This window comes from Carcharodon carcharias, chromosome 19 (assembly GCF_017639515.1).
Source record: "Carcharodon carcharias isolate sCarCar2 chromosome 19, sCarCar2.pri, whole genome shotgun sequence".
Classification (NCBI taxonomy): Eukaryota; Metazoa; Chordata; class Chondrichthyes; order Lamniformes; family Lamnidae; genus Carcharodon; species Carcharodon carcharias.
Genome location: NC_054485.1, coordinates 12,797,208 through 12,821,973, shown reverse-complemented (window position 1 = coordinate 12,821,973; position 24,766 = coordinate 12,797,208). Strand labels below are relative to the sequence as shown.

At 41.8% G+C, this 24,766-nt stretch overlaps 1 protein-coding gene across 2 annotated transcripts; it reads left to right on the top strand.

Annotated features, from left to right (window-relative positions):
• Nucleotides 1–1,798: 1,798 nt before the first annotated feature.
• Nucleotides 1,799–21,624, top strand: LOC121291441 (serine/threonine-protein kinase Sgk1-like). Of its 2 annotated transcripts, none has more exons than XM_041212604.1 (13): nt 1,799–1,855; nt 4,639–4,714; nt 5,489–5,564; nt 5,657–5,700; nt 6,583–6,640; nt 6,802–6,885; nt 7,372–7,503; nt 9,398–9,510; nt 10,488–10,611; nt 11,728–11,823; nt 13,593–13,748; nt 16,229–16,318; nt 19,170–21,624. In XM_041212604.1, exons 1-13 carry the CDS (start codon nt 1,822–1,824, stop codon nt 19,338–19,340), a joined length of 1,254 nt encoding a protein of 417 aa, XP_041068538.1. In that variant the 5' UTR covers nt 1,799–1,821; the 3' UTR covers nt 19,341–21,624. The 2 variants fall into 2 exon arrangements, with proteins under 2 accessions (XP_041068538.1, XP_041068537.1); XM_041212603.1 differs by lacking the exon at nt 1,799–1,855 and adding an exon at nt 3,836–4,076.
• Nucleotides 21,625–24,766: the final 3,142 nt, after the last annotated feature.

The following is a 24,766-nucleotide window of genomic DNA, read 5'->3' as shown; positions in this document are numbered from 1 at the left end:
AAACATTAGGTTCACCTACGGATCAGGCTGCAGATCAGGAACCTGACATTGATTCAGCAAAGTTCAGTTAAAAAACTGTAGATCCGCTGGGTCAGATTTCCCTGCTAACATTAGTGGAAAATTAGTTCCAACACAGGTAAGAGGGAAGTATTATGTTTTAGTAAGAAAAATAAGGAGGTTACATTTTATTTGGAAAACAAGAGTCTCAATGGTGTCAAGGAGCGAAGGGATCTGGGAATATAAATAGACAAATCTTTAAATTCAGTAAGACAGGTTAATAAGGCCATTAAAAAACAAACACCAGGGTTTATTTCTGGATGGATAGAATTGTAAAGAGGATTTGCTAAACTTATATTAAACCTTGGCCAAACCGCATTGGAGTACTATTCTGGATGGGTAGAATTGTAAAGTAAAGAGGATTTGCTAAACTTATATTAAACCTTGGCCAAACCACACTGTACAGTTCTGATTGCCATATTATAAAAAGGATATTGAGGCACTGGAGAGGAGACAAACACTATTTACACAGATGATGCCAGAAATATGAGGCTATACCTATCAGGAATGCATGACCAAGCTGGGTCTTCTCTCTTCAAAAGGGAATACTGAGAGGTAAACCTAATACAGGTTTTTTAAATTATGAAAGGTTTTGATGGAGTAGACACAGAGAGAATGTTTCCCTGTTGAGGAAAAAGCATAACAAGAGGCCATCAATATATGATAGTCACCAAGAAATCCAACAGGAATTCAGTAAAAAACATCTTCACTCAGAGAGTGGAGAATCTGGAACTCACTACCACAGGAAGTGGTTAAGGTGAATAGTACATATGCATTTAAGGGGAGGGTTTAAGCACCAGGGAGATGGGAATAGAGGTTTATGTTGATAGAATTGGAATAGGAAGAATGGGGGCGGCTCTAGTAAAGCATAAATTTTGGCATGAACTCATTAAACCAAATGGCCTGTTTCTGTCTCATATATCTTCTTTAATTCTATGGAATATGCTGGTCAAATCTCAACTGGGTGGTCAGGTAGGAAGGATTGGTTGCCCATAGGGAACCCGTCCAATATTCCATCTGCTCATTCAAATGGATGGAAAATGGGGCAGCCTCCATTAACTGTGTGCAATCTTTCCCATCAAACCTTCCTGTATGCAGTGTTCAGATGATCCAATAAAGCCTGAGGCACTAACAAGGGAACCTGCCCCTCCAGTATTAATTTCACTAATTTCATATTTCACCTTTCTTCTATTTTTCCTTAGTTCTGTTGAAGAGTCATATGGACTCGAAACGTTAACTGTGTTCCTCTCCGCAGATGCTGCCAGACCTGCTGAGTTTTTCCAGGTATTTTTATTTTTGTTTTGGATTTCCAGCATCAGCAGTTTTTTGCTTTTACCTCCAGTACAAATTCTGTTACAGGAATTTACATTGACACGTGGAGTGGTGATACACAAGCATAGAATCAGTCAATACAACAGGAGGCCATTCAGTCCATCATGCCTGTGCCAGCTCTTTGAAGTACAGACCCAATTCGTCCAACTCCCATGTTATTTTCCCATATGGCAGGAGCATGCACCCAATCGCAGTGTATATAGGTAAGTTTGACATAAGAATCGGTCTGGCTTCTCTGCTATTTTTCCTATTTGTTCCTAATCGCCACATTTCAACACGGAAATCGAATGAGACACCTTCAATTAGGTGGTCTAGTCTAATAACAGGGCGCTAATGGCAATCCATTAAACAGAACGATTTGTGCCTTGCATAAGATCAAGATGCAGGAAGTAACGCGGGCAGTGCAGAGGGATCCATCCAGAAGAAACAAGCATGAAAACGGCTAGTGCAAAATCATCATTCATTGGTGAGAACAGTATTTTTCATTGAGAATTACACGGTTGCGTTTTGTTTTAGCAGCAAGAAACTCGGTGCTGATTGAGGAAAATCTGATTTTTTTTCGTCTGGTACGCGACCACAAAACATTTCGGGCAGAGCAATTGAAAGGAAAATAATTTCTGGAATATCCAAAAGATATTTGACCTTGAATTCACGATATGTTGGTTCTATGACTATTGAATGAAGATTAGATAATTGTGTACGTTCTCAAAAACGAATGCCTGATTAACAGGCTCACTGTTAATATTAAATGTCGAGCAGTGTTGTATAGGTTTTATGTTGGTTGTGGTAACGGGGCGGCTTTGGCACTTGATTATAAACAGTGATAATCTAGACAATATGAATAAAGAACATACAACGCAAACATAGGCTCCTTAGCGGATTTGAAATGCTCTTCCGGCTGGACTAGATTGTGACCTTCAGTATAGATATTTTTGGGTTTTTTTTTGGATTACTCAACCCCCCCTCAGTAAATTTCCATCCTCGGGATGTATGACTAGAAACCGCTGCCAACGCATATATGAACTTTGCCCACAAGTTTTGAAGTTGGGAAATGCAAATACTGAAGATCGTCTAGACCGTTTTAAAGATATTTTCTTAAATATGTGCACCACGAGGCAGTGCCGCTTCCCTCCCCCCTCGTGTCCTGACTTGTTAAAGAGACGAGTTAATTCAAAGCAACCTCCTCTTACGAGCTGCAGAAGTATGGACACACAAAAAAGAGCGGAAAGGTAGTTCTAGAAGTACACGAAGCACAAATGTTTTTTAAAGGGGAATCAAGGACCAACTGTGCAGGGTTATTTTGGGAGGGGAGGGGGGAAAGGAGCGGAGGAATTAATTGACTAGCTCTTTCAAAGAGTCCGCACAGCACGATGGGCCGAATGGCCGCCTTGTGCGCTGTACCGTTCTATTGATTGCATTAAGGCTTGCTTGTTCTAACATGCAGCATTACGCCAGTAGGCAGTGTGTGTGAACAACCGCAACGCCAACCGGATGCTCTTTCTGCAGATTAATACGGAACATCTGATTTAAGCAGCTTTAACTTCCTGATGAATGAAAGCAGTCTAGGGGGGAAAAAAACCTGATTAAACCCAAGGGAGAACTGCACTCGGTGCTCATAACATAACATCCCCGGCCCCGATTTTATTTCAATATTAATGTGTTTCCCGCGGTTTTTCTGTTAGTGCAGACCGAGCTGCTTTCAAATTGATTCGACTCCCAGTAGTCGTCTTCAGAAACTGTATGAACGCAAGGTGATAAACCCTGTCAAGCCTCCCATTTTTGGAAAATCTCTAGCTGCCCGCGGCACTGTAATCCACGCGTGGAAATGGGGGTGGGGGAAATGAAAGGTGCAAACGTCCCGTCAAATGTGGGCAGCTCTGCGAAAGGTTGCTAGGAAATAATGTAAACCCAGAGCAGACGGCGTTGGAAATAAAATGCATTTTGTCCGAATAATGAGCGAGCCTCTCAAAGCTTCCATCGAAGGGTGCTCAGCATTTTCTGGTCTTGTTTCTCTGATTCCCAGCGTCTGCAGGTTTTAATGTGCAAGCAAAATGTGTGTTTTGACTGGTTAACTTATCTCGCTGTAAGGCCTTTTTATTTAAATACCCTGAATTGCAAGCAAGAATGCATCACTAGACGTTCAGGGCTTCGTCAGACAATTGTCCCCTGGGGGCAAGTCTCTACCCACCCCACATGGTAATTCCGCTCAGGCGCCAGCCCGGCAGCACCACCCGCTTCATGAATTTTGATTGACATTTCCCGGGACAGCGATTCGAATGCGGTGTTTCCACTTTGCAAGCAACCAATCGTCGGCGTCGACAGGGCGGGGATTCCCGCCGTACCCCTCCCACTGCGTCACTGAGCACGGTTACCGGAGTAACGATTGTGACGTATTCTAAAGGGGGCGGTGGGGAATCAGCACGCTCTGTGCGTGGGTGTATAAGAAGGGCGCTACGGGCAAGGCGCGGTGTTCAGTCCGCCGGTCCCAGGCTGCAAGAGGCTGGTACCAATTTCAAAGGGATTAATTCCGGTTAAGACATCTCCATCCCGATCCATTCCATTCCATTCCATCCCATTGCAACCGGTCCGTTTGCTCCTGTGGATTGATACTAACAACATGGCTGTGACTGAAACCGCAAGCGATTTCACCTATTCCAAAATGAGAGGCATCGTTGTGTTTCTAACTGGTATGTTTCATTTAGTAAGTGCATGAAGCATTTAAAATAAAAAGACATCGCACCTGTGTTAGTGTCTAGGGGTTCTCAGCACTTGTCTCTTAATTTTATGGTGGGTTTATCATAGAATCATCATGGCAGAATAGACCACTTAAATTTGAATGACCTCTCCTGAGCTGTTAAGCAGGAGGGCTACAATGAAAGATGAACTGGCAGCGTCCCAAGACACTTGGTCAGTTTCTGTCATGCAATTAATGGTTAATTTTAAACAAATGCTTTATCATTTGGGAATTCCAATTTTTTAATCACTTTGGTTAAGTCTAAAACCGCATATTGTTGTGACCTGACTGGAATGTATTGTACATCCTCCAGGACTCTTCTTTTGAAACATGAATTGGCATATTTACTTATGTAACATATTGTAATGAACATTCCTTTCCCTATACACTAACTTCTGTAGTATGAAGACTAAATGATTCAACAGGGTGGTGTTTAAGTTTATTGGGTTTTAACATATTAGAAGGATATAAGCCTGTTTCAAATTGAGATTAATGAGTATTTTAATTTTTTCCAGCTTTTATAAAGCAACGTAAAATTGGCTTGAATGACTTCATACAGAAGTTGGTCTCTAACCCACAGATCTGCCAGCAGTAAGTGATTTTTAAAAAAATAGATAATTTCAGTTCATTGTTACGCATGCAATTCTTCTGATGGTTGAGTATTTGCATTGTTCACTGTCCTTAGTTAAGACCAGGTTTAAGACAATACTTGCTGCAAGGTTGGTGTGTCTTTAGGTGAAGCATTAAATGAAGGCTCCATCTGCTCTCAGACAGACACACAAATTATCTCATGGCACTTTTTTAAAAAGAGCAAGGGAGTTATCCCTGGTTCCCTGGCCAATATTTATTTATCCCTCAGTCAGCATCGCAACAGATTATTTGGTCATTCCCACATGCTACTGTTTGTGGGAGCTTGGTGTATGCAAATTGGCTGCCATGTCTCCTTTACTATGTGGATTGCACTTCTGCAAAATGCTTTGGGACATCCTGAGGTTGTGAAAACTGCTATATAAATAAGTGGTTTTTTTTTCTATTAATTTTGTAGTCTGAAATTGAGTGGAATGGAATGATTAATCAAATTAACAAGCTTGGAACTGTTGACCATGCTTAATGAATTCTTTCTTTGAAACATATTGGATCTGGAAGACTAAAAGTTGAGAAATAGCTCCACCCTGAGGGAGTTGCTTTTAAATTGGCCCAGAAAGCAAGCTTGGAACAGTACAATTTGTTAGTGTCATTCAAGTGAAGGCTACTTGTTTTACCTTTGATATAGCATATTTTGGGTAATAGGGTGCTCAAAACTGTCATGATGCTGTCAACTTCTGTTATGTTGTAGATTAAATAAAATAAATAATCATTTTGCAGCCCAGATGTCTGTGTTTTCTTACAAATTGACCAAAACCAACCAGATGAAGCAGAATCTTATTCTAATTCTAATAGAGTGAGTATCTGCCTTTAATTTTTTTTTTTTACTTCCATATTTCCATGCATTTTGAATTGCAAATCTAACAATTCCCACTTCTTTTCCTGCAGTCAAGTCTTGGTTCAGAAGAATTTGACCTTTCTACACCCTATAGGTAAGAACAATATTTTCTACATGTAGAAATATTATGTTAATTAATTTGACTTGGATCAGAAAGTTGTGGGTTCAAGTCCACTTGAGCTCGTAATCTAGGTTGGCAGTACCAAGGAAGTGCAGCATTGTCAGAGGTGTACTATCTTTGGTAGGGATGAATAAAATCTAAAATAATTCCTGTTGAAGGGTTCAAAAGGACATTAAAGATCTGGTGGGACTATTTATACTGTTTCCAGTATTTCTCTGCCAAGCACAACTAACTGGCTTACCTGGAAAAACTCAGCAGGTCTGGCAGCATCGGCGGAGAATAAGAGAGTTGACGTTTTGAGTCTCGTGACCCTTCAGTAGAACTGGCCCTCCAGCATCTGCAGTTTTTTTGTTTTTATACAGAGGGCCTGTTACCAGAAATAACCAAACAGGACTATAAACTGAATTAAACCATGCTTTGAAATTAATGGAGGAGGGCTGTGAAATTTTAACTTTGTGCATTTATTGCATTAGGTAGATCTCAGTGGAATTGGAAATCCCAAAAGATGTATAACAGGTAGCTGATTCGATATTGCCCATTTTACACAGTCATGTAAAGCCAAAATTAACCCCAAGTTTCAATTAGCTGCCACGTTTCCCACATTACAACTGTCATGGGTCATGAGGACTCGAAACATCAACTCTTCTTCTCCGCCGATGCTGCCAGACCTGCTGAGTTTTTCCAGGTAATTCTGTTTTTGTTTTGGATTTCCAGCATCCACAGTTTTTTGTTTTTACAACGAACTGGCTGTTTCTGGGGTTTTGCCAACATAAGGTCCTTTTTTATGTGAAGGACAAGGGCAAGAGTCTAATATTTGTATTTCCTGCCTTAAAATAGTTTTTTTAATATATACAGTGTGAAGCCTTCAGACTTTGACTACCTTCGAATAATTGGAAAAGGCAGCTTTGGAAAGGTTAGTACAAGTTCCTGATTGACAGCAATGGATAGGGTTTATAAGCCATCAGTAGTGTCATTGAAATTTTAGTTAATGCTTGGCTGTTTAAAGCATTATGGAGAGACATGTACATTTCTGTATCAATTGCAATTTGAGAATGTGAACATCATTCATTCTAGGTACTTCTTGCCAAGCACAAAGAAACTGAGAAATATTTTGCAGTAAAGGTTTTGCAGAAGAAGATGATTCTGAAGAAGAAAGAGGTGAGCTTTCTAATTTCATTATTAGAATGATGTAGAAGCAGCAGATAAAACAGAAGGGTGGTGGAGAATTTGGTGCAGTAATGCACCCCTTTTTTTGTTTAAGTGGTTTTGGAATAAGCCTACAATATTGGGAGCATTATAGAATGACACAATGAAACTTTTATTGCCTGCTCCGGTTGCTTAACTTTAGTTGCAATGTAAGGAACAGTAGCCCCAGGTCTCGGGTGGAGACAACTATTGTCGCACGTCCCCTGGTGGCCATTGAAAGAATGGCAGAGACCTGAGTAAAGCTGAACTCTCTGCTACCTTGGGTGTGGTCGACATGCCTCAAGTGGAAAATTCCACTGTTTAACAGTGCTACTGAGATAAGCAGAAACCTTGCTGCTGAATTGATGGTTTTGCTGAAAGCTTGGTTCTTGCCCCAAGTATCAGTTGGAATGACATATACTGTTTCAATACCTGGCTAAATGTTTTTTCCTTTCTCAGCAAAAACATATCATGGCTGAGCGCAGCGTCCTCCTGAAAAATATGAAGCACCCTTTCCTAGTAGGGCTCCACTACTCCTTTCAAACTACAGACAAACTCTACTTTGTCCTGGATTATGTGAACGGTGGTGAAGTAAGTAGCTATTACATGTTAATTTCTAAAACAGAAGGGAATCCTTTAATATTCCACTCCTCTAATGCCTAAATGGCTACGTTGCTAATGGCTCAAGCCACACAGGTTGAAATTCCAGGTTCTGTATCTGATAACACGCTAACTTGGGCTAGGCCACCAGTTGGAATACTTCAACTGGTTTCATTGCCCAGCTCTCTCACTGCTGCTCAGACTCCTGCACATGTTTGAGAATTTCCAGCAGCCAGATTTGGGATTGGCTGCAATTTCCTCTGGGTGAATGCATAACCCATTGATAACACATGTTTAGGTTGATCGATTCTACTTTAGTCAATTGTTTTGAGGAGACACCAGTGGTTGAAAAGGAGAAAGATGTGGGTGGTGCCTTCATCAGAAGCCCCCTTCTGACTGGGGGGTGCCCTCCTCTTGCCAAAAAAAAAATCCAATTACCAAGTCAGATGTGATTTGTGCACCCGTTTAAATTTTGTGCACTAAGTTTTTAAACTAGATAGCAATTGTGTACTTGGTTCTATAAGAACCTTTTTCAAGCCAGTAGATATTCTGTAGTCTTTCTTTTTCTGCTATATTTGAAGCTGTGCAAAGCACAATTGCCTATCTTCCTGTTGAGCATTTCTTAGATATGTTAAGATTCCCCCGGCCCCCCAAATCTGTTAGCAGATTTCACCCAGAACAATATGTAGGCCAAAAATTTGCAACACTGCTCCATTAGGATGGGGAAAACCTGTCTTTCAGTCAGAAGTAAATATTTTGTATGTCAGAGGATAACATCAGGTTATCCCCTGGACTAACCTGTTGTGTAGGATCACATGTAGAGTGGTTATCTGGGTACTTTTGGTGACCTTGCTTTTAGGACCGAAGAGGTAAGAGGAACAAATTGGGTGAGGAAAGGATTAATTTGTGGGAAAATAACAAGCCTGTTCTATTGTAAATCTCAATTTCGCTTCAGTGTTATAATTCCAAAGCAATTAGAAATCTGTTGGGTGCCATTAATTCCTGATGGACTACTTGTTGGATATTCATGAATATACGCTGACATGAGCCTGAATTTTCAGGATGGGGGCTTGACCTCGACCATCTGAAGAGTCAGGAGGGAACATGTCCCATGCACTCCAACTTGATTTGACATAAGGTAGGACTTCTGCCCCTTGCTCAGAAGGAGGTCCTGCCTTGGAGAAATGCTAGCCAATCCGATTGGTCTGCAGCGCTCCAGACCCTCCAAGCACAGTGCTGGAAGAGGCACTGCAGGGAGCTACCTGGCACAAAGTCCTGGGACCTGAAGGGCAAGGTAAGGGGCAGGGGTCCCAGGATGGGAGGAGTTGGGAATGCCTGGGGGATCAGGATTTCCATTGGGGTTTGGCATGCCTTCAGTGATCAGGGCACAGTGAGGGAAGGTCCAGAGGCCACTGGGCCTTAAGAGGAGGGCACCCCCAGTCAGAAGGGGGCTTCTGATGAAGGCACCACCCACATCTTTCTCCTTTTCAACCACCCACCCTGCCCCACCCCTTGCCAAAAAAAAAACATACCACTTTCCTGCCCAAGATCCAACCGTCTCTATTTCTGGCATTTCCCCTGTGACCCCCTTAACTGGTATCTGCCTGCTAGCCCAAAAATTGAGCCTGGGTGGGAAAATGGCCACATGAGTGTCGTTAAAGACCTTACTTGGGCAAGGGTTGGCTTCTTGTCAGAGGCCCTGTCTGGCACAGCATAAAATCACTTGAGGGCATGCCAAACCCCAATGGAAATCCTGTCCATGCAATTTCCTGCTTTCTGACCATAATTATTTGACCCATTCAAGGCCCTATAGTTGACTGTGTTAAGAAAGTAGCTAATCATGGTAAATGTTTGGAAGGCTAACCTTTTTTTGGTGTTTTTTCAGTTGTTCTACCACCTTCAGCGTGAGCATGTGTTCCTGGAGCCCAGGGCAAGGTTCTATGCTGCAGAGATTGCCAGTGCTCTAGGCTACCTCCACTCCCTGCACATTGTTTACAGGTATGTGACTATAACCAGCCAATAGTCAGTCAGTTTACATAAAGAAAGGCTCAATATTCTCTGTTCCTTTTTGTGCACTTGAGTGACTGTACATCCATAATGCAATTTGATTAGTCAACTGCAAGGAATGAAATGCATGCAATTCTGAAGGTATGCACAGATCACATACCATTGAAAAGTGATTGCATGCAAATCTTAGAATCGATCTCTTTAAAAGGCATGAGTTTAAAGGCTTCAGTTTTGAACTCTTGTTAATTGCTTGTGGATCATAAGGTAAATTTGGATGAAGAGTCTTTCAGTTGATATCTCACACTTGTTCAGAATGGATTTATAGTGCCTCCTCCTCCTCATGGAATTGAAGAGGGTAATTTTAACCAAATCTGTCCACCAGCAAACTGATTAGATCAGGTGCAACATTGGCTTAACACTCAGGCTGATTTTTACATTCCACTGAAGTAAAGGGTGAGTGTTATTGGATGGCATATAAAATCAGTGTTCCACCTGATCCTGTGGGTTTCCTCCATGGGGAGTTAGGATAAAATCACTCCCCAAAATTTTTAAACCATCCTGGGTTTGTTGACAAACCCAAAATTTCATTTTGTATGTTCACTCTTGAATGGGAGGTGGTGGGGAGAAAAGGCTTCCTCACGTTAGCCTTGAATTACCCTCCCCAATTTGAAACACTGCCACTCATCTTACTGCTGCAGTTTAACTTTTCAGGAGCAGTTGTTTAAAATTTACTTTCTTGCATATTCAGTCCTTTCTTACACTGTGGGCCATCTCAAGCCATTTTACCCATATTAAAAGTCTTATATAAATGAAGGTTGTTTTTTCTCCCTTAGTCATGCCCTGGACTTAGTTCTTCCACACTTTTCTCATCAACTGGCCCTAAAAGTGTCAACTTTCCTGCATTAATTGTATCTATTTGATTTTGTATATAATGTAAGTTACTAAATGTGCACTTTTTTCTAATGCAGAGACTTGAAACCTGAAAACATCCTCCTGGACTCTGAGGGTCACATTGTGCTAACAGACTTTGGCTTGTGCAAAGAAGGAGTAGAACCAAATGGAACAACCTCCACGTTTTGTGGTACCCCAGAGGCAAGTGACCAGAAACCTCCTTCCAATTGTATAACATTGCAGGTTTGGAGACTTGCTCTGCTGCATTACATCCAGATGTGTACAGACACCTGTGGGGAAGATGCCCTGTGCTTGTCTCTGTAAACGTTGCACAAAGAGTCCCTCTGTGCACCATGCATTACAAAATCAATATCTGTTTAATGGAGAATATTCTACACAGCACACACAAATGTCCTCACCTCTGAATATATTGTTTACTGTTTCTATTAAAACCATAAACATATTAGAGATTTTCCCTGATGTGGAATTTGGGGTGGGTGGTGTGGGGCAGTTGTTAACTTGATCACTGTTGTAACTTTGGAGAGATTATATTAAAATCTTTTGCAAAGTTATGCTGGAGAATCAGGAGATCAAATTCTCTCCTCCACCACCCCCCGCCAAATTCCTTTTAAACACATTTCACCACTTGGCTACAAACAACAAAAAAAAAAATGGGAAATCCTCCTGTGTTGTTCATGATGTCATAGCACAACATCTTTCTTTGTGACTTCCTGATTGGACCCATGAGCTAAACCGGTATTAGCTGAATTTACTTGTCCCTGAGTGGAGTTGGGGATCCAATGCCTTTTGAGAGCTTTTGACTGAAATGTGGAAGATGCTGATGGGAGTTATTTAGCTTAAGACAGCTAGTATGGTGCAGAACAATGCCAACAGCACAGGTCCAATCCTGTAGTTCATGGCCTGCCTCCATACCCTGCCCCATCCTTGATGTGGAATGGTGTCCCTCAAACTATAATCAATTGTTACTCTCTATCATGGGGAAATGCCTATGGTTTCCCCCATGGACCAAAGCTAATTACTTAGGGAATTCATGACTGTTGGAAGCTGAAGTGGTATCAGGGCTTCAGCCTAATTTGAAGTCTTGCGCATGTGCTGGGGTAGGAATGCATCACTGACAGCAATATGTATCAGAAAATCAGGGGCCAATGTTTATTGCAAACTCATCCCATCTGGTGTCAGGGCATGAGCCAATGATTAAATCTCTTTTCCCCTAATGAAAAGACATTTGAAGCATATAACATAAATGCGGCCTATGGCACCTTGCAAATGTATCTAATATAAATGTTTGTATTTCAGTACTTGGCCCCCGAAGTGTTACAGAAGCAAGCCTATGATCGAACAGTTGATTGGTGGTGCTTAGGATCTGTACTGTATGAAATGCTGTATGGATTGGTAGGTGTCTGTTTAAATAAATCATACAGTGGGTTATGTCAAAGGCCAAATGAACTCTGGTAAATAAAAGGTTTCATTTCATAATCTTGCCATTGTGAGCAGGGAAAGGTGCTTTGGTCTCTTGCCTTTGTCAGAGATGCATGGGCTCAAGCCTCTCTAGAGAAACGAGCATGAAATCTAAGCTGGTAAATCACAAGTTCTGAGTGTTTGTTTCTGTCCAGTGCCACCCTTCAGATGGGAGGTTAAACCATGGGCCTGGTCACCTTTTTCGAGTGGACATAAAAGATCCCACAGCACTATTCCAAGAACAGCTGGGGAGAGTACCTGAGTTAGCCTGCCCTGTTTGGAATAATCCCGCTTGGGTGAGCTGCAACCAGGGGAAGAATTCTCCTGTCAGCGAGCAGGGGTGGGGCCCACTCGCTGACATGTAAAATGACATCGGGCATGCATCCCGATGTCACCATGTGTCATTTAGATTTTCAGCCGAGTCAGCTGGGTGCCCGCTGCACTGTCTAAGGCTGTTTATAACCTAATTAATTCAGTTCAATGAGCTGCCCATCCAACCTTAAGGTTGGTGGGTGGGGCAGCTGAAGAGCCCAGGCAGCCTTTGTGTTTTTCATGGAACCTCATCCACGGGTGGGATGAGGTTTCATGAAGTGTTTTAAAATCTAATAAAAATTTATACATTTTGTTCTTTGACATGCCCCAGCTCATGTGATAATGTCACATGAGGGGGCCTTGCTTTAAAAGTGTTTAAAAACCTTTTTAAAACTTTATAGCCCTGAAACAAATCTCTTTGAGGCACCTTTTTGTGCCTTGGGGGACCTCTGCGCTCTTTTGCACACATGCATGAAAGAGTACAGGCAATCTCTCAGGGAATCTTCACCCCTCCCCCCGGTCCATACGGAGTGCTCAGCCCTTCCATGTGAGGCTGGATGGGCCTTAATTGGCTCGCCCACGTAAAATGGCGGCGCATCCCCCAATCGGGGGTACCGATTGGGGCCCCCCCCCCCCTCGCACAACTCCCCCAACGGGGGTTGGGGAAAATTCTGGCCCAGGTCTAAGAGCCCTTTTTGATGGGGATGAGGCATGATGCCTTGTTGGAAATCAACCTAGCGTTGAGAATTGGGACTGTTTGAAGTGGAGTTTGGCCCCTTCACCATCTCTCTCAAATGAGAATGCTACCACTAAGTGAAGTTAACTCTGAAATATTTGACAAAAAAATTTTATTTTCCAAATTTGCTTTGCTCTGATTTTTAAAATTGAGTTCCTAGTGTTAAAAGATGTTGTCCATTAACAGCACATTAGATTGGTAAAATATGCCCAAATACTTTTTTTGCAGCAAAGCTAAGCAGGAGTGGCTAGAGAAGTTGGGTCTGGGAGGTTTTTGAAGACTAAAAGTGGTGGCAAGGAGGTTTGTGTGGAGAGATCTGTGTAGGGTGGTGGTAACTGAAGGCTACACCACTATCAAGGGAAGGTGTAAAGTAGACTAGGCAGGAAAGTGCAAAGTGAATGCTAGAGTGATTTGGGTAGATAAAGGCTACAGTGTTTTCAGGTTGATATAAGGGTATAGGGAGAATAACTGCATCCCATCACATTTTATATAATTACATTAGGAGAGTAAACATATATCTTTAAATGTTGATTTGTTGCCTGCCTGAAACTGCAATGACATTCATTCATGTTTTTTCTGTTTGATACTTACTTTGTTTTCACCCAAAGCTGGTTGTGAATCTGCACACATACTAATCTAATCATTTCTATCACAGCCCCCATTTTATAGCCGGAACACAGCTGAAATGTACAACAACATCCTGCACAAGCCACTGCAGCTCAAAACCAACATTTCAAATTCTGCCCACACGCTCTTGGAAGGCCTGCTCCAAAAAGACCGAGTGCAGCGACTGGGGGCCAAGAATGACTTTGTAAGTATATCGAAGGCAGGATTCTCTGGTAATGTCAAACCATTCAGATGCAAGATAACTTTTTTACTTAAAATTTCAGCACAGTGTAACTAATATTTATCTGTAGTGATGACTGAAATATCATTCAGTTGTATTCTTCAATTTGTTTGGTTTACTACTCGAAGCAAGTAATAATTCACCCCCTTTTTAAGCCAATCCACCTTTACCTTTCTCTTCCTGTGGTGTTACTATGCCCGTTTCAATTGCAACATTCAGACTCTAGAGATTCTATTAAAGTTGATTTGAATTTAATTTATTTATGCCCTAATCCTGCTTTCATAGAAACTAGGAGCAGGAGTAGGCCATTCGGCCCTTCGAGCCTGCTCCGCCAGTCGTTATGATCATGGTTGATCATCCAACTCAATAGCCTGCTCCTGCTTTCTCCCCAGACCCTTTGATCCCTTTCGCCCCCAAGAGCTATATCTAACTCCTTCTTTAAAGGATACAACGTTTTGGTCTCAACTACTTTCTGTGGTAATGAATTCCATAGGCTCACTACTCCCTGGGTGAAGAAATTTCTCCTCATCTCAGTACTAAATGGTTTATCCCATATCTTCAGACTGTGACCCCTGGTTCTGGACTCCCCCACCATCAGGAACATACTTCCTGCATCTACCTTGTCTAGTCCTGTTAGAATTTTATAGGTTTCTGATATTTCCCCCCTCATTCTCCTGAACTCCAGCAAATATAATCCTAACCGACTCCAATTATTTGTCAGTCCTGCCATCCCAGGAATCAGTCACGTAAACCCTGCACTCCCTCTATAGCAAGTACACCCTTCCTCAGAGATAAGGAGACCAAAACTGCACACAGTACACCAAGGCCCTGTACAATTGCAGCAAAACTGCACACAGTACACCAAGGCCCTGTACAATTGCAGCAAGACATCCCTGTTCCTGTACTCAAATCCTCTGGCTATGAAGGCCAACATACCATTTGCCACCTTTACTGCCTGCATGCTTACCTTCAACTGGTGTACAAGGACACCTAGGTCTCGTTGCACATCCTCCTCCCCCCCACCCCCCTCAACTCAATTACTAGCCTTCAGATATTAACCTGCCTGCCTGTTTTTGCTACCAAAGTGGATAACCTCACATTTATCCACATTATACTGCATCTGCCTTGCATTTGCCCACTCACTCAGCTTGTCCAAATCACACTGAAGCATCTCTGCATCCTCCTCATGGCTCATCCTCCCACCCAGCTTTGTGTCCTCTGCAAATTTGGAGATATTACATTTAATTCTTATCTAAATCATTAATAATGATTGTGAATAACTGGGGTCTCAGCACCGATCCCTGTGGTACCCCACTAGTCACTGCCTGCCATTCGGAAAAAGACCCGTTTATTCCTACTTTGTTTCCTGTCTGCCAACCAGTTTTCTATCCATCTCAATACACCTAACCCCAATCCCATGCGCTTTAATTTTACATGCCAATCTCTTATGTGGGACTTGGTCGAAAGCCATCTGAAAGTCCAAATAAACCACATCCACTGGCTCCGCCTCGTCAACTCTACTAGTTACATCCTCAAAAAATCCCAGTAGATTTGTCCAGCATGATTTCCCTTTCATAAATCTATGCTGACTCTCTGATTCTGCCACTGGTTTTCCAAGTGCTCAGCCATTAAATCTTTTATAATGGACTCTAGAATTCTCCCCACTACCGACGTCAGGCTGACTGGTCTATAATTCCCTGTTTTCTCTCTGCCTCCCTTTTTAAATACCGTGAAGACATTGTCCCTTTTGAGGTATGATTTTGTAACTTCCAAGCATTCAGTGGCCTAAGGGGGCAGCTGCTCGAGTTGAGAGTGAAGTTGAGCTATTTGACCTCCTGGGGCATCAAGCAACCAAATCCAACTGCCCAGCTGCTGACTGGATAAAAATATATTTGGACTAGTTTAAAGTTTTTACATTTTATTTTAAAAGCTTGCTTGTTTGGCATTTTAAAGCTGAAATATTCTTGATTTAAAATAAAATCAACCTGTGAGATCATGGATTTCTGGTGGGAAATCACAACTACTTCTGCCCAAAATGAAACAGCCTTCAAAACACTACAACCAGCAAAATTAAAACTGGTATTTAATGCAAATGAATAATGATCGCCTTTTTTCTTCAGCATTTTTTTTAGTGTGGGGACTGTGCACCCAATACCTAGAACGAAGTAGAAACTGTGTTTTTTCCAAAGAATATTCAAATGCCACTATGCCGGCACCCTTCACTATCAGGGCTTTGCACACTTTAAATTTGTGCCGTTTGCTGATCGGAGATAAGCTAGATGCCTTTCAACAGTTCTAAGAGCTGGCAGTTACACAATCATACTTCAGAAATACGTTTGATCCTAAGCTGCTTCTGTAACACTTCAGGGGCCAAATACTGTTTAACAGTTAATGGTGGTTAACCTATTTTTTTTGTAATCATCCATTTTGTTTATCTTCCACAGTTGGAGCTGAAGTTCCATTCCTTCTTTTTACCAATTAACTGGGATGACCTCCTGGCTAAGAAAATCTCTCCTCCGTTTGTCCCAACCGTGGTGAGTATTTTTGGTAAATGTTTTGACCTGGATAGTACTTTGCTGGGAGGGTGGGTGGTGGAAAACAGTATTTCAGAAACCAAATTATATTCCTCCAATTTCAATTATATTTGTAATTTGGCTTTTTCTTCCCTTGCCTGATGATGCTTTCCTCCAAGTAGCTGCTTCTCTGTATTGTGAAAAGCCTTGAAATGGTGAAATATAAGCTTAGACACTTGGGCATATTTTCTAAAGCTCTCCTCTTCATTATCTTAGAGGCACAGCATAATTTTAAGACTAGAATGTATGTTCCACAATAAACTGCTTAATCTTCACATTTCACATTGGAACATCCCTCTTGTCACCATCTTCTAACACTAGACTCTGATCCACTAATAGATTTTACTGTACAGTTCACAAAGGGCTAGTTATTGGAATGTGGCTATTGCTACCTTTGAATTTAAAAAGCACGTAACTTACTGGCAGGGTGGTGGGGTGAACAGCATGTAATTTACTAGCAGGGTGGTGGGGTGAAGAAGGGAGCAGGACTGAAAGTCAGGTATAATCCAGTCTCATCCAACAGTGAAATTATGCTGGGCAGTGTATCAGTGAAAGGTCCTGAAGAATGAATTGATTGTTTGCATCTTGTTAGTTGTATTTTTCAATTTGAAAAGGCTCTGCTGATATCAGTCAGTTAGGTCATCAAGCAGTTTGAATCAGCTGCTCTCATCTTGTTACAGTGCAATTACTTTGGCACTTGCATCCAGAATCTATTATTAACAATTGGAGCAAGTTGCTCAGACTGGTTTTTTAGTTACAACATGTATAACCATACAATATGCTATGGTTACTTCTTTGGTTTTAACTACATACTTGCTGTAAGCTCGGCAAGCTGTGAATTGATATTGCTGTTTTATGGAATTTTCTGAAATAAAAGGAAAGCTCTGATAGGTGCAGTCATTTAAGACACATTCTAATTTCTTAGAACTGTTGTAAGGCATCTAGCTTATCTCTGATCAGCGAGTGGCAAAAATTTGTGTGCAAAGCCCTGATAGTGAAGGGCACCACCATAGTGACATTTGAATATTCTTTGGAAAAAAAAACTGCTGCTGTTTAGTTCTAAAATATTGGGGGCACAGTCCCCACTTAAAAAAAACAATTTTAAAATGATGAAAAGGTGATCACCATTTGCATTAATACCAGTTTTGATTTTGCTGGTTGTAGTGTTTCGAAGGCTATTTCATTTTGGGCAGAAAGTTGATTTTCACTAGAAATCCACAATCTTGCAGATATGATTTTTATCAATGTTTCAGCTTTAGTGCCAAACAACAAGCAGGATTTTTTAAAAAAATTAAACTTTTTTTAAAACTAGACTAGATATTTTCTAACCAAGAAGTGCATTAAGCAATTCTTCACCATTTAAAGCCAAAGTACACCAGCTCTGGCAGTTGACGTTAAACATCTTCACTAATCCTAGTGCATGAGTTATAATGTAATTTGCTCCATTAGTGCTGTAATGAGTGAGGTGGCACTTTTTAAAAGGAATTTTAATAGCTCCAAATAGAATTTTTTTTTCTGCCAGCCAAAAACACATTTAGTCAAGGAATTCACAATTTCAGAGTGTGATTTAATGAAAGAATCATTTTTCTCAGTTGCAAGGACTTCTAGTATTTCATTTGATATAGTTCCTGTTTTCAGTATCTACACTAGTAGAGCACTGTCAGTGCTACTCCATTATACTGACCATTACTTTGGTGGACAAATCACATTGACGTGAACACATCTGCTATAAATGGTATGAATTTCAATGGACTTGTATTGCTGAATATCAAAAGAGCTTTTTGGTACAGTCAGACAAAGCATCTTCTGTTAACTTAAATTTAATGCCCTCTCTCCCATGCTGAATTTGAGGTGGGGGCACTTAATTGGGTGGGAGGGTGTTGGATGGCCTTCCTGTCCCACTGCCAATTGAAGCCCTTAATGGAAAATGAATACCCATTTAAGGTGTCTCCATGCTGCTGCTGGTAATCATTCAGTGGTGGGTGGGGGACTTGGTTTACTTTTTGGTCTTCAAGCATGTCCTGTCTGGGTTGCTTTAGGCACCTGGGTGGGAGGTCCCTTGTTCAAAGGCACTCTGGCCTTTCAATCAGAAACTAACATTGGGGAAAGGTGGGGGTGGCGTCCCCACTGAGAGCCTCCTGCCACCATGCATCTGTGGCCTGGGTCCCTCTGACCATGGGCCTAGGATGTTTGCATTACTGGCAGTGGCCACTGCCTCAGCATTAGTGCTGCTGAGCAATTGAGTTGCTGGCCCCTGGTTGGCTGGCAGCTCTTAACAGTGGGGGAGCTTTGGCCCCCAAGGGGCTTTGATCCTTGATCCTAGATGTTGTTGCCCTGTTAAGTGTCTGGATGGCACTTACTGTGGCTGGCATTCCCAAGAAGCAATACCCTGGATTTTTACCCTTGATCATTAAGTTGTTCTATCTTCAATTCCATGTCCTTGGCATCCATTGTTGGTTGGATAAATAATGCATCCCATGCTTGCCTGTATGGATGGCTTAATGTCACATCGGCCCAGATATTCATGATTTGCTTGAGTATATTTTTCCATTCTTAATATTAGACTCGTTGGTTATTAGCCTACAAACATTTAACCAGTTTAGATGGAACCTATTGTTAATCTAACCAGACTTCAACCTATTTAAATTAAATGGTTTATGTCAAAGTCAAATCGTGATTGAAAGAGTTCCATGTGAATGTATTAAGTCTTTCTGCACCAATGCTCAGACCTTAATTGCAAAACATTTATTGTGACCATCCTTATGAATAGTGGCAAAATTCTTTTAACATGTTTCTATATTGTCTTTCACAGTCCGGGCCCACTGATCTGCAACATTTTGACCCAGAATTTACCCAGCAACCAGTTCCAACCTCAGTTGCAAGTTCGCCTGAAGATTTTCTAATTAGTGCCAGTGCCAGAGAGGCTGCTGAAGCTTTCCTTGGATTCTCCTATGTTCCACCTGTAGATGAAAACTACCTATAATAAACTAGGTGGACTATTCTGCCCCTTTTAAAAAAAAAAAAGCAAAGAACGGATGAGGTAGAAACCCTCTGCACATTGTGCACCTTACTGCATAAGTTGTCCCGAGTCTCTCTTGCTGAAGAGAACTTCTGTAGGAGTAAGTGTCTTCCTGTTGCAGATTTCAGCATTCAACATAGTGAAAGGATCCCATCAACTCTGCTCTAGTATGACAAGTGCACATTCACAATTTCCCTTCAGCTTGCCCATACTATACAAAAAAGGTCTTGTGGATGACTCTCCACCTGAAATATCACTGCTAAGAAGCACTTTCTTCAGAGTGACTCGCATGGTAGATGAACTCCACCCCAGCAGCAAAGTGCACCAAGATTCTACTTAAAACTCTATCAAACTGAACCACTTTTTCTCCAGTTTTTATTTTCTGCAAATTTGGCAGAAAACCTGTTCATACTTCGAGAGCTTGAGGGAATTGCAGCTACCATTTGCAAAAAGGTTTTTAAGGAAAAGGACATTTGCCCACTTTCAGTCCAATCGATTGGCAGAAAAGATTGCTACATTCCACACAAGAACTGACAAATTGTTACAGACTAAGTCTTTAATGAAGTGCTTAATGAAAAAGTACAATCAGGACCATTCACAACTTAAATTTTGTACTAATAGATCTAAGACTGCATGTTTTTTTTCATGTGAATGTACCTTGCTGTTTTTAGCCAGGAGAAAGGCATTGGGAATGCTGTTGATACTGTGTGGACTGAACCTTATTTTCATTTCCTCTTTTGGAAGAGCAACTCTGTTTGAACAGCTGAACAGCAATTCTTATTACCTGTTAATCTTTGACCCATTGCAACAAATACTAACTGGAGTCTTGATCAACATTAAACTAAATTCTAGTCCTTTAGACGAATACTGTGAACTAAATTATTCCCAGTTCTCTAGATTTCTCACAAACAGTGTGTGAATCCATAATAAGGTTATCTTAATTCCAAGAAGCTTGAATATATGGCTAGCAGGGCAGCACAAATCCTAAAGAAAGATGTAATAAATCAATTGGTTTAGGTTTTAAAAGCCAGACATAGCTACAAGAGGAAGGGAAAGGTGGTTAAGGAGTTCTCCAATTTTGAAGCTCTGGGAGGGGCAAGAAGAGTGAACTTTAGGGAAGGGGGAATAGGAAGTTATGGATGAAGAATCAAAAAAGCTGACTAAAGGAATTAAAAATTCAAGATTATCATTAAATTTGTTTTTGGTGGGGGGGGAGGGGGAGGAGGAGGATCACTCAACACCCAAGATGATATACCATCCTTGTGGGATGTGGTAGTGATGCTAGCCCAGACTGCTGGTGTACCACCTCCAGATGAGATTGCAATTTGAAATTGAGTGTACAGTACCCAAAGGGTTAAATAACTGCTGTGCAGATATTTCTTTCATATTTGGAAGATTATATTTAATTTCTCTTTATTTGCACCTTTTATAAACAAAAATGGTTTGTTGGAAATGTTTAGAGGTGAGAAAGAGCTTTTAAAATGTTGTGGTACATATCTTTGAGACTGCAATCAGTAAATATTTTTTTGAATCATAGCAGCACGACATGTGACAGCCAAGTGCTGCAGTTGCCTTCAGGCTTCAATTATATTGCTGTTGTGTGTAATCTAATGATTTAAGTCAGTGTCACTAGGAATTCTACAATATGTAATATTTAGTGACTTCCTGAATTATGAAAAAATGCCCAGTCACTTGGGAAAGAGCACCTTGACCTATATAACACTAGGCTGAAGCATGAGCATTGGGAACAGTTTGAATTCTGAGTATCGAGCCATTTTTACCATGGTGTATCGGTTCCAGCCAGCGTGCTTAATAAGCCTGGTGATAACAGTCTGGTATCACAGTCCCAAGTAATGGGGGAAGAGTTGACCTGTGTAGAAATTATTCACAAAGAATAAGTCTGCAATTTTTTTGGTACGCATAGTGAACTCTCTCACCCTCCCTGCTCCCCAAATGGTTAATCTGGTTGAAAGTCCATCAAGGTTAGTTTCTGTGCATGTGGGTTTCTGAGGGCTCACCTAAGAATTTAATATGAAAAAAATTAATGAAAGACTGCATTACTTGAGTTGGTGTATGTACATATGTGAAATATAGATCTGGGTATACTGTGCATATGTATATACGATATAAGATCAGACCATCTTATCAGTGTTTTGACTTGTAATTGTAATGTATTTCTAATTTTAATGTAATGGTTTATAATGGACACAAACTTTGACTGAACCAATAAACTGATTATTACAGCAAAGATTAGCTGGTTTTCTCTTTTTTCCTCCCTTTATTGTGGGGGTGAGGCTCCTTTTCAGTCTTTTATAAAATATCATAGGGATATATGTGGGGGAGGGAAATCGTCCTCTAGTCAAAATCTATCTGGTCCAGAGATGTCGGGTAGAACCTTTCCACTTGGTCCCTGTTGGAATGGCAGGACCATTTCCAGGTGGAGGACCTGATTTTTTTAAATAATGGGCCAGATTAGCTGAAAGATGCTAATGCCATGGCTGTCCAGTTCCTATAAACCATGGAGGGTGAGCAGGATAATGCCTATTCTGTCAAAGAATTAAAGGGACCATGTCATGGATTTCCAAGGGCTCACAAGCACTTTGGATTTTGAATCTGCTACCCAGGTGTCTCACTCCTTGGCTGAAGAGGTTGCAGAGAGGCAAACACTTCCAAGGGTGGGAAGTAGAAAACCTCTCCTGAGCAAGATGATGTGGATGGAGTTGGCTGAGGAAGTCTGCATCGGTGAGTGGTCCCTCCATATTGGTGCACCTAGAGGATCAAGGGCCTTGGGTAGGCATAACCGGTGAGTAGCATAACACTTTCAGGTGTCAAGCCTCACACTCTGCCACTCCCAGCGTTCTGCACAGCATTCCTCAGGTCAACACACCCTTGCAGCTCCACTCCTCTCCCTCGAATCCCTACCTCAATCAACATTCACAATCGCCTTCTACCTATCGTCTTTCACACTATGTTGTGTTAAGTCTGGCCTCCTAATTTATTAACTTCCTGAGCGATATGCAATTTTGTTTTGCTACTTGGTTGCAACAAGGTTAATTTAAAGGGATCCCTTCCCACATGGATACCTTTTCCCAGTCCAAATGTATTTATTTTTAAGAAGGAGCCAATTTAACCAGGGGTTTGAGTCAAAAAGATTAAGTTTATTAGTTACTAAAACCCGAGGGGGAAAAATAATAAAAATGCAACACATTCTCACAGATCAGAAATGTGAAGAGTCTAAATAAAAGCTTCAACAAATTGGTCTTTGGCTTATCCATGAGGTGTAGATGGTAGTAATTTGCTACCGTTAAGTTGAGTGACCTTGGTAGAGTGACTTTTGGCAATTTTGCAGTTAGTTTAAAGACACTTGGTTCTGCTGAAAGTCTGTCCTATTTCCTTTAGATTGTGGCTTCTGCTGATCTTTGCCTCCAGCAACAGAGAGAGATCCTTCACCAGCTGACAGAATGACTAGGAAACCCTCATCTGGAATGTACAAGATGAGTTTCCCACGTGTTGCTGTACTTTAAAAGGTTGTCTAGGTACACTATGCAATTGGATAAGCCCGCCACTATCTGGTTCATTAGTCTTTGAATCCAAGTGGCATAGCTTGACACTGGTTATAACCCATCTGGAGTTATGAAGGCGGAGTTTCCCTTTCAGCTGACAGTCAAGGGAACCTACCAGTATCCATTGAGCAAATCTACCTTTGTAACCTAGGATGCTTCACCTACCCAGTCTTCCAGCTGGGGTCTTGGGTAGGAGTCGGCTCTGGTCACTGCATTAACTCTCTAGTTGTCAATGCAGAACCTTGTGGAGCTTGGGCACCAGCACAACTGGGGAGCTCCAGCTACTGCTGCTGGGCTCCATTGGTTGGTGCTCCAGCATGTAGTTAATCTCCTCCTGAACCTGGGCCCGCTTTCCTAGGCCTAGATGATAGGGATGTTGCCTTATGAGAGGGGCCTCTTCCACATCATGTTGAGCTAGTCTGGTGCTGCCTGGCTTGTCTCTGCATAAGCCTTTAAATGCAGTGAACAGTCTCGTCAAGTCTGCTCCCTGTTCTGGCTGAATAAGGAGTTTAGGTTGTAAACAAGTATCTTGGTATTGGTTAGCTGGGTAGAAGGTTCAATGTGGGCCCCACCCATGTCTCCCTCCAATTCATTCCCACTCACCCTCTAGGTCAGTGGCAATGAGGCAGACTGTTACCTGCTTGCCCCCTCCTCGACTGTGATAATCTTTTAAATCTTTTAAATTCCTCGACTGTGATGTTGCTTTATCATGCTTAGATAGTATATTCCCCCAATCTGGGGTGTCAATTAGGTAGTTTATTTCCCCGAGCTCCTTTGCTACCCTGTATAGGCCACTGACCCGGGCTTTTAAGGGTTCACTTGGTATTGATAGGAGCACCAGCACTTGGTCTCCTGAAAGATTTGGGCCCTGGCATGTTTGATGGCCTGTTTTTTCATAGCTGTCTAGGAGATTTTTAAGTGTTCTCGAGCCACATCACAGGCTCTCATGATTTGCTCCTGGAACAATGTAAGATAGTCTAATATGGAGACTTCCTCCTCCTGTTCTAAAAACCCCTCCTTGAATCATTTCATGGGCCCCTCGCACTTGGTGCCTGTAAACTAATTCAAACGGAGTAAAACCGCTGGACTCATTGGCTGAGTCCCTGTAGCAAACAGAAGAGAACCCAGTCCTTTATTCCGGTCATGGGGGTTACTCGTGGCAGTACACCCTGATCATTGTTTTCATGATCTACATGATGCATTGAAGACTTCAGCTGGGTCATGCCCAGGTTACCCATGACTTCCTGGAATATTTTGGACATGAAATTTGAGCCCTGATCCGAGTGGATCTCAGTGGGTAGACCAAACTTGGTACAGGATTGGGTTAATTCTCTCACCACTGATTTGGCAGAGAGAGATTGCCCATAGGTAATTGGTACCATTAGTCCACTGCCATAACTTTTGTCCTCCCCTCCTCTGCACACAAGCCATTATGGATACTCACTTGCAGGAGAAGAGAGTACATATTTTCACAGAATCTCAGTGCAGAAGAGGCCCTTCAGCTCATCGAGTCTGCACCGACGCGTGAGAAGCACCTGACCTACCTACCTAATCCCATTTACCAGCACTTGGCCCATAGCCTTGAATGTTATGATGTGCCAAGTGCTCATCCAGGTACTTTTTAAAGGATTTGAAGCAACCTGCCTCCACCACCCTCCCAGGCAGTGCATTCCAGACCGTCACCACCCTCTGGGTAAAAAAGTTGTTCCTCACAGCCTCCCTAAACCTCCTGACCCTCACCTTGATCTTATGCCCCCTTGTGACTGACCCTTCAACTAAGGGGAACAGCTGCTCCCTATCCACCCTGTCCATGCCCCTCATAATCTT